General features: G+C 40.4%; 1 protein-coding gene across 4 annotated transcripts in view; it reads left to right on the top strand.

Moving 5' to 3' along the window:
• Nucleotides 1-26: 26 nt before the first annotated feature.
• lrch1 (leucine-rich repeats and calponin homology (CH) domain containing 1) overlaps nt 27-10,602 on the top strand; it is a 64,375-nt gene continuing 53,799 nt past the window's right edge. For all 4 annotated transcript variants that reach the window (XM_052141822.1, XM_052141821.1, XM_052141820.1 and 1 more), the window contains exon 1: nt 27-382. In XM_052141822.1, coding sequence (XP_051997782.1) covers nt 154-382 — 229 coding nt within the window. In that variant the 5' untranslated portion in view covers nt 27-153. The remainder of the gene's footprint in view (nt 383-10,602) is intronic.

Genomic DNA, 10,602 nt, shown 5'->3' with positions numbered 1-10,602 from the left:
TAAACAGAAACTGCGCAGATGCGTTAAGGACAGTAAGAGGAAAGTCCTCTAGGAGGAAATTCACGCACTACTGTTACTCGAGACAAGCACATTTCTTTGGGGAATACCGATCGCAGAGCCTCTAGTTTTGTATATTCTTCCGATTGGGCGAATATGGCGACGCTGGGACCAGAGCCCCGTCCTCACTCCCAGCTGCCTCCTGCCGCATTACAGGCGAACCTCAGCGGACTGGGCTCAAACACGAACCTGCCTATAAACCGGGGCTTGGAGAGAGCTCTGGAGGATGCGGCGAACTCTGGATTTCTAAACCTCAGCACAAGAAAACTGAAAGAATTCCCTCGGACAGCGTCTAATTATGACCTGACGGATACGGTTGAAGCAGGTACTGCCACAGGATGATGATGCTTTATTTGTGTTTAAGCCCCCTGTGCGCGGGATATGCGTCGAATATTTTTCAAACGCGGAACCTCGTGTGAAATGTTGCTCAAAATGTGTTTTGTCGTATATTTTTGAACAAATTATAGATCTGTAGGCGATTGTATCCTAGAGCTAAGGCCTCCGTCATTCAAAAGCAAAACAAACTAAACGTCTGTGTCTATAGTGAGGAGGAAATGCTATAAAGTAGATGTTGTGGACAACTAAGTGTCCGGGATGAAGATAATGGGGCTACTAAACTTCTATTACAGGCTTTAGATGCATTATATACTCGCTGCACCATGATGATATATGGGACAGAAGTACAGGATGTTGTTGTCGTTGGGGGACTGGCCATGTACACTTTCTATTTGACCAGCTTGTCTACATACTGAGTTCTCTGGAAATCCCCTAATGACAGGAGAAATATCTCAGATCCATCTTTGGAGAACAAAAATGAAATGAAAGTGAGTTTACAGTAAGACAGTTTTGCATTCGTTTATGGGTGATTTTCACAAAACATACGTCCTGAAATCAGAACGAACAAATAAGAAATTATATATTTTTCATATCGAAAATGAAACATATTTTAGGGCCTTTAAAGGGATAGCTCACCCCAAAATTTAAATCTCTCATCATTGACTCACCCTCATGCCATCTCAGATGTGGATGACTATCTGATCTATTATCTCAGATCTTTAGGTCCAGTGCAAGTGAATGGTGACCAGAACTTTGAAGTTTCAAAATGTTTCAAAGTTCAGGCCACAATTCACTTTCATTGGGCCTAAAGATCTGAGATATTTCTCAAAATCTTTGTTTCAGCAGAAGAAAGTATGTCGTACACATCTGGGATGGGATGAGTGTGAGTAAACAATGAGAGAATTTAAATTTTTGGGGAACTGTCCCTTTAAGATTCTTTACAGTGTGACATCATTGTTTTTATTGACAGTTAAGCCTATTTTATCCCCCAATTCTCATTATCACAATGCGGAAAAAAGATTGCGACGCTCTCATTATCGCAACCTGAACAAATTACGCATTATTCAAATTGTAAAGTACTTATACATCCATTGTACTCCATTGTACATCAGCAGTTTTTATTTACTGTAATACTGTAAAAATGAATGGCACAGTAATGAGATCCTATAAGTGTGGTAATGACAAATTGGGGGTAAAATGTGCCTAAAAATGTTGTCCATCCATCCATCTTCAGCCGCTTATCTGAAGTCGGGTCGCGGGGGCAGCTGCTCCAGCAGGGGGCCCCAAACTTCCCTATCCCGAGCCACATTAACCAGCTCTGACTGGGGGACCCCGAGGCGTTCCCAGGCCAGTGTGGAGATGTAATCTCTCCACCTAGTCCTGGGTCTTCCCCGAGGCCTCTTCCCAGCTGGACGTGCCTGAAACACCTCCCTAGGGAGGTGGCCAGGGGGCATCCTTACCAGATGCCCAAACCACCTCAACTGGCTCCTTTCGACGCAAAGGAGCAGCGGCTCTACTCAGAGCTCCTCATGGATGACTGAGCTCCTCACCCTATCTCTAAGGGAGAAGCCCGCCACCCTACTGAGGAAGCCCATTTCGGCCGCTTGTACTCGCGACCTAGTTCTTTGGGTCATGACCCAGCCTTCATGACCATAGGTGAGGGTAGGAACAAAAATTGACCGGTAGATCGAGAGCTTTGCCTTCCGGCTCAGCTCTCTTTTCGTGACAACGGTGCGATAGAGCGAGTGCAATACCGCCCCCGCTGCCCCGATTCTCCGGCCAACCTCCCGCTCCATTGTCCCCTCACTCGTGAACAAGACCCCGAGGTACTTGAACTCCTTCACTTGGGGCAATACCTCCTTCCCTACCTGGAGTATGCACTAAAAAATTTTGTCACAATACAATATTAATAGTTAAAAAGAAGGAAAAAAATCAATGGTCCTAAAGGTGTCATTTAGAAAAACACTTAATATAAAAATGCCAGAAATTAAATTAATTCATTTAAAAATCATATATCAAACTTATATCTAATTGGCCTATGTTGTCATGACAGTTGACAGTTAGAAATGATCATGAAGTGGGAGACCCGTTTCCGTTCCCCTTGAATTCCAAAACACTCCCCTTAGGGGGCAGAAGAACGGCTAAAATAGGAAACAGGAAAGGGCAGTTCGTGGTAATTGTGAATTCCTAGCATTCTTAAAAGCTCTTTCTGAACTACTTTAATGCAGGATATCGGACATTCAGTCCACAATGACATTTCGGAAGTTAAAAAGTGTTGGTAATTGACCACAAGTGTTATCTTTATCTGTTTAATGCTGACACAGCTCAAACACATCACCACCCTTCCCTCACACTGTGTCTTTGATTTCAAATAGCAAAAGATGGATTGAAAGTCATAATGGATGTAATGAGCCACATTAAGATTCATGACTTCATGATATGCTTCTACATCCAATGTAAATGGCCTCTTTTGCTCTTAAACATATTTGTGTGTTCCTCCTGAATAATGTAAAACATTGTTGACAGGGTAGCTGTTAAAAGGGCTCCAGCTGAAGTGTTCAATGTGGTGACTCTGAGTAGCTGAACTCAGGATTTCAGCTACCGAAGGACCAGGATTCCTCCGATGTTGTCAGTTTTCCTGCTTTTCTACCGATGCAAGATAGTTCAAGCTGAGACTTGTTGGTCTTAGGCACATAAGATAGTTCACAAAAACGGTTATTTATATCTTCTGCTTTATTGAGTCAAAATGACATATACATTTTAGACTCCCAAACATTACTTTTGCATATAGAATAGAAGAACAGGGAGCCCTGCAGCAGATTGCATGACCCCCACAGAGCCCCCCACTGAACATCGGGTCTGATATTACATGAAGAGACAACCTAAATAGATTGAAGAACTGTGGAAGTAGAACTGTATAGAAGGAGCTTGGAACATCCTATTCAACAACCAAGAAAAACGGTTTCCTAGGTGTACCTAGGAGAAATGGTGCTGTTTTTAAGGCAAAAGTGGTCACACGAAATATTGATTTGGCCTTATTTATTTATTTTTTTACCATTTTGTGGCAAGAATGGCTCACATATATCCACAGGTGCTGTTGTGTTTTGTATTTTCTACTACTAACAAGACCCCTTGTGTAGTTGTACTTGTAGCCTTGAGCTCTCTTTAATGTCATCCATTCTTCGGGTGTAAATGCCCTTTAATGTTGCTCCAGGACCTGGTACACACCAACACTGTGTATACAATAAATTAGTTAAGACAGTTGAAAGCAGAACAGTGGTCCATGCATAGCAGAAATTTACTGGAATTGGGGGATTTTGTGGCAAGTCCCATCATATCAAAGAAGGGTTTCTATAAAATTCCAACACAACTAAAAGTGAAAGCACAAGTTTATAATAACATTTTTAAATGCTCATCAGTGTGGGGTGATGAAACATGACAAACGTAGGCACATGTGTCAGAGGGCATATCATTAGAACGTGTAGGATAATGCAGAGAAAGGTAAATATATGCACTCACTGAGCACTTTATTAGGAACACCATCACACCTATTTATTCATGCGATTATCTAATCAGCCAATCGTGTGGCAGCAGTTCAATGCTATACAATTCAGATATGGTTTAATGTTCACATCAACTATCAGAATGGTGAAAAATGTGATCTCAGTGATTTCGACCATGGCATGATTGTTGGTGCCAGACGGGCTGGTACGAGTATTTCTGTGCTGATCTCCTGAGATTTTCCTGTGCAACAGTCCCTAGAGTTTACTCAGAATGGTGCCAAACAAAACAGAAACACCTTGTTGATGAGAGAGGCCAGACTGGTTTGAGATGATGGTATGGCTATGGTAACTCCGATAAGCACTCTGTAGAATTGTAGTGAACAGAATAGCATCTCAGAATGCACAACACGTAATGAGGTGGATGGGCTACAACTAGGGCTGGGTATCTTTCAAAAATGTTTTATATTGATACCGATATCTTGACTTAGATACTGGTTCCTAAACTATACTTTTTCGATACCAATTTTATGAAATCCATTTGAACAAGATTACAAACATTACCTCAAAAAATTTGGTTTTATTTTTTCAGTTTCTTTACTTTTTTTACAGACTCAAAGAACCCTCTCCTGAGCGTTCTGGTCTCCTCATGCCAGGGGCGGCAGGGGCAGAGGCTATAACATTAATGGGAAGAGGAAAAAAAACAAACAATAAAGCTAAACTGTTAATTCAGCTGACCCTAAGGATAAGCCGATTTTGTTTGCTAAACGTTACCTGTCAGTGTCCCAGTCATAGCGCCGCTGCATTCATCAGTAGTTTTGGAGGAGGATTAGTGTGGTGGGCATGTTGAAGGAAGGTCTGTGGCAGGAGGACGCTGACAGGATAACCGCACCGGCTCGGTTTTCTTGCAGTCGAAGACAGAGCAACTTTCTGCTCTTAAGTTTATTCCATGCACTGTCAAGTGCTTCATCAGATTTGTTATGTTGCCGGTCTTGGCAGCAATTATCTTTGCACTGTTGGCATCGAGCCTGGTGAAATGTAGCCACACTTTTTCACAGGCAATAATCAAAAACCTGTGTTTTTAATTCAAAGTTGCAGACAAATAGTCACAAATGTGTAAACTGTCATTCACATAAATGCAATGACAGACACAAACTTGCATTTCATATTTACTTTAATTTAGTTTCACATTACAACCACAAGTCTGTACTTTTGATCTTTTCCACATCTTTCACATGTATGGGGGTTGAGACGCATACACACTACAGCCTGAAGTGTGAGCCGCATCTCTGGGCGTAACCGGCGTGAACTAGTGTTTTTCTTTGATGCCTAAACACAGCCAATCACCGGCACTTTTAGATTTAGGCATATCTAGCATGCTACATGCTTATCACGAACGTTGACGAGATTAACCCCTTAGGTATCAAAATTTGGTACCGAACGACAAGACATTTTTTGACACTCGATTGTTTAGAGGCAATTCGGTCGGTGCCTAAAATGTATTAAAATGATACCCAGCCCTTGCCACAACTTTATTACGACCTTAGTGTTCCTAATAAAGTGCTCATGTATTTATGTTTTTTATTTTTTTTATTTTCGAAATTACTTTTGCTTGCCACTTGCCAAATTACCCCTTACAGAAATCTTTCTGGCAGCTACTTTAATAAGACACATCCAGAGAGAGTCTTTAATCCCGAGATGGAGGAGTGCAATGTAGTTTTATGTAATGACTATGTAACGGATGACCTACCACATACACTAACACACTCCCCCACACATACATACACCCACCCGGTGCTTGTTGCATACAGTATGGCCTGTGCCTCACACCTCTCATTGATGAAGAGATGCTCTTCTGCACATGCTGTTACTGTGAATCCATCTCTCTCTCTCTCTCTCTCTCTCTCTCTCTCTCTCTCTCTTTCTCACCTCCCACTTCTACTCTCAACCTACGCAAGTACGTTTAGAAGCCATGCACAAGCTCACACATATACACAAACATTGTTACACAACGTATGCATTTTTAAACTGGGACATACACATAGACACTCACAAATTATACTCTGCACAGACACACAACACAAACCCTCTTCCACATGACAACATTTTCATAAATGTGGGCATGCAAGCGCAAACCCTATTTCTGACAAACAATCTGAGTCATTGCTTTTGTTGTAGATGTCATGGTATAATTTCAGTGTTGCATCTGCTAATAGGATCATAGTACAGAGTGTTGAGTGAAGGTCTTAATTTCAAAACCATATACTGTATCTTTAATACCACATGCCATTTAAAAGACATTCTGGTAAAATAATCTAATTTTCAATTTACTTTTCATGGGGAACTTGTATGCTTTTGTGGGTGGATGCAGGGGTGTTGAATGCTTAGTTAAGGGAATTAGGCTATGTGATTATCGCCACACGCAATGTACACACTCAAGCTTCCTTAAATATTGGGTATCTGTGTAGGAGTGCATCTCGTCTCTGGGAAACAACACGTTGGATAAACATTATGCATTAAAGATGCATTACATCAACACCGTTCAGATTGTTTGCTGATGCACCATGGCAACAAGCGCTTACTGATTATAAACCTCAACAGTCTCTGATAAGAAGCAAAAGCACAAAGGAAACAGGAAGGGAAATGGAATGCAAAAAATAAATGAGACTTTCACCAACGGTGTATATATAGACGACTCTAATAAACCTGAAATTATCTTCCTTATATCTGATCAGAGATAGTATCAGGAAGCGATACTTTTTTATGAGCGAATTGTGTGCTCAGCATGGCAGCTGTTGAATAGAGGTCCTGCCTTTCAGTTAAACGCCAAATGCATTGATTCATTTATGAATACATCTGCATATTTCAGAGTCAGTGGACATTATTACAGTTAAGAAACTGATGAGGCCCTGTTTAAACAAGGATTTCTAAAGAGGGCTTATATTTTTGTGTGTGTGGGTGTGAGACTTAATGGGGACAGCAGTGTCCTGAAGGGTTTGGCTTAAAAGGCTTTAGGGCTCTTCATAATGTATGCAATGTTATTTTGAGTTTCACAGAGTTGCTTTTATTGTCATTGTGGAAATGATAAGAATGACAGAAACGTGAGGTATATTTTCATTTCTGGATTCAGCATTGAATTCAAAGGTGCTTAACGAGGCATCTGTCTGACTGTAGCTTCTGAGAGCGTTTATACACCTGACTTGTTTGGAGCATTTGTTTCTGAACCTGATGCTTTTTCTCCCTTAGTTAGGTTTGTTTGTGCATATCTGAATACGACAATCGCACTCGGATCCGCTCCAAAACAATCAGTTGGACCGATTGCAAACTAACTCTGTGGCGGTGCGCTTGTGGTGAGAATGCAATCCTACCCAAAGGACCAATGAACCAAAAACATGATTTTTACAAATGTTCATTTGCTGTGCAACCTCAGACTGGAACATGCATTCTGATGATTTCAAATCCCTCATGAGTTTTCAGCATACCCCCGACCAAAGATTTTCCTAGTCGTCTAGTTGTCGTTAGTTTAAGCCATTAGTCAACTAGTTGTCGCACGTGTTTATGATATTAATTTAAATAGCACATTTATGATATTAATTAATGTTAAGTAACATTGCTAACACTGTTCTACATTACAGAGAAATACTAAACTGTATTAAATATAATACCCTTTAAAATATAAATTTTACAAGTGCACGCACGGAAGCGAGCAGCAGTGACTCTGGCAAAAGTGGAAATGATTCTGATTGTGTCGGAAAAACCAGCAAGGAGACTGTCTGAACATTTTTTTAATTTATAGAGAGAAATACATATCAAGTTAAACATGCAGTAAGTGAGGTAATTATTTAGCTTCCCCTCTCCCCACAAACACTTGGATAAGCATAATAGCGCATATTTATCTAGGTTATCTAACGATGGAGCGAGCAGCCATGCTAAGTGGCTAACGTTAGGCTACTTGCATGTTTCAAATGATAAGCCATGTTTGAGGTCGATGAATGATTGCAGAGTTTGCATGGCACCTTCTTGGGGTCATCCTTTACCCACTTGAAATGATCCCACACTTTGGTATTCCTGTCCGACATAATTACTGCATGGACCAGCTATGTAAACATCACATCTGAACGTAAATGACTGCGTGACTTCGCCACATCCTGTGGATTTTTTTTTTTTGCAACCAACCAATCAATCAAAACTTGGTCGACTATTAGGGGTCAGCCCTACATGTAACTCTTAAGAAACTGGTCACTGCACATTGTTTATGGCTAACTGGGCCTTTGGGCTCATTTGGAAAAGACTTGATTCATAAACTCAAGTGGAGTCACAAGTTATTGTATCAGGCTCAATGTACAGTTTCAAGTATTCTAATATTACCTAAGCAGGTTTTCATGTGTTTGGGAAGGGGTGTGTTTCCCATTTTTCTCCTGGAGGAAATGGCCTTTTCTGCACGTGTTATCATACAATGAGCCAGGGAGGAGACAACATCCTGCCTCTTTCTTACAGACCAAACCTGTGTGTATTATGCTGTTATACAGTAAGAAAGATAGAAATGCATAAAACAGCATAAAAAAGTATGAATGCAGAGGTATCTGGCCATGGTCAGGGATAAACTGAGATCGAATATATTGTATGAAGGTAAAAAGGTAGAAAAAAATGAGATCCTGTAGATTGGAAAACTTGTAAGTTTAAAAATACACTCACAGCCCATTGTGAAAACTTATAAAATAAAAATCTGAAGTTAAATGTTGCAATCTGCACTCACAGGCAATAATCAAAAACCTGTGTTTTTAATTCAAAGTTGCAGACAAATAGTCACAAATGTGTAAACTGTCATTCATATAAATGCAATGACAGACACAAACTTGCATTTCATATTTACTTTAATTTAGTTTCACATTACAACCACAAGTCTGTACTTGCATCCCCTCAAAGCTTAAAACTTAAAAAAAAAAACCTTGACTTTTGCAACAATTTTTGTGTGGCTGTGGCTCAGGTGGTAGAGCGGGGCTGCTTCTAATCAAAGGGTTGGTGGTTCGATTCCCGGCCCACACGATTCCGCATGCCGAAGTGTCCTTGGGCAAGACAATTTGCTCACAGTGGCAGGCAAGCACCATGCATGGCAGCTCTGCCGCCATTGGTGTGTGAATGTGTGTGTGTTTGGGACACAGTGCTATATAAGTGCAGACCATTTACCATAATAGCCAGTGCTGGTCCTAGCCTTTTGGGCGACCTGAAAGGCTAGTGTGTTCATAACCCCAAAACTATTCCCCCACCCCTCAAGCCTTTCTCGCCGAGCAGATTTGCAGTAAACAAACAACTGTGCCTTCATTTGAAGGGACATTAGTATTTATCAATTTTAATACTAAAAATAGGCCAACGGGATATAATGTACCACATTTCAGAAAATAAAACAAATGGACAGTCTGCAGAGTCAGTTGGCTGGGCATTTGCTGGCTGTACATTACTGGTGCCGCTGGTCTTACTGTTGATGAAATTGAGAATTGTCGTTGAGGGCATACAAGTGCAGAACAATTTGATTCTTCATTTCAAATGACCTAACACAATGCAAAGTAATAATATCAGCTAAGTTTTCATTATTGACAAAGTTTATGCATTTTATTTTGACTTTTTAATTAAGTCAAGTAGGGTAGGTTAAAAGCAACAACATTTCTGCTAAAGTTGAAAGGACAGTTAAGTATCTGTGAACTATAAGAACTTAAACCTAAAGTAGATTAAACACGAAACAAGTTTAAATGAAATGCATTTGAAATCAGAAGTTTCAATACAGCTCAGCCAAATACATTTGAAAGTTTTTCACGATTCCTGACATTTAATCATAGAAAACATCCCTGTTTTAGGTCAGTTAGGATCAGAACTTTATTTTAAGATTGTGAAATGTCAGTATAATTGTAGAGAGAATTATTTATTTCAGCGTTTATTTCCTTCATCACATTCTCAGTGGGTCAGAAGTTTACATACACTTTGTTAGTATTTGGTAGCATTGCCTTTAAATTGTTTAACTTGGGTCAGATGTTTTGGGTTTCCTTCTACAAGCGTCTCACAATAAGTTGTTGGAATTTTGTCCCATTCCTCCGGACAGAACTGGTGTAACCGAGTCAGGTTTGTAGACCTCCTAGCTCGCACACGCTTTTTCAGTTCTGCCCTTAATTTAGGTCAGGGCTTTGTGATGGCCATGCCAATACCTTGACATTGTCCATTTGGAAGACCCATTTGATACCAAGCTTTAACTTCCTGGCTGATGTCAATATATCCACAAAATATTCCTTCCTCATGATGTGGTCTATTCTGTGAAGTGCACCAGTCCCTCCTGCAGCAAATCACCCCCACAACATGATGCTGCCACCCCCATGCTTCACGGTTAGTATGTTGTTAATAATAATAATAATACGTTTAATTTATATAGTGCCTTTCCGGAGCACAAGGACACTTTACAGTAGTAACACAATAATACACAAACAAAGAACAGTCACAAAAACACAGTTCAGATAGTACAGTCATTGAGAGTGAATACATAACACATTAAGATAAATAACACTGAGAAAACAAAAAAGTTTTAAATTGAAGTTTAAACTCCGATATAGAAGAGATGCTGCAAAGAGTCTGGGGGAGTGAATTCCATATATTGGGTGCTACTACACAGAATGACCTGCCACCCATAGTAGAGAGGCGAGATCTAAGGACAGAAAGGAGTCCG

Source organism: Xyrauchen texanus, chromosome 14 (assembly GCF_025860055.1).
Source record: "Xyrauchen texanus isolate HMW12.3.18 chromosome 14, RBS_HiC_50CHRs, whole genome shotgun sequence".
NCBI classification, from domain to species: domain Eukaryota; kingdom Metazoa; phylum Chordata; class Actinopteri; order Cypriniformes; family Catostomidae; genus Xyrauchen; species Xyrauchen texanus.
Note: the sequence above shows the minus strand (reverse complement) of the source record. Positions and strands in the feature narration are given on the sequence as shown.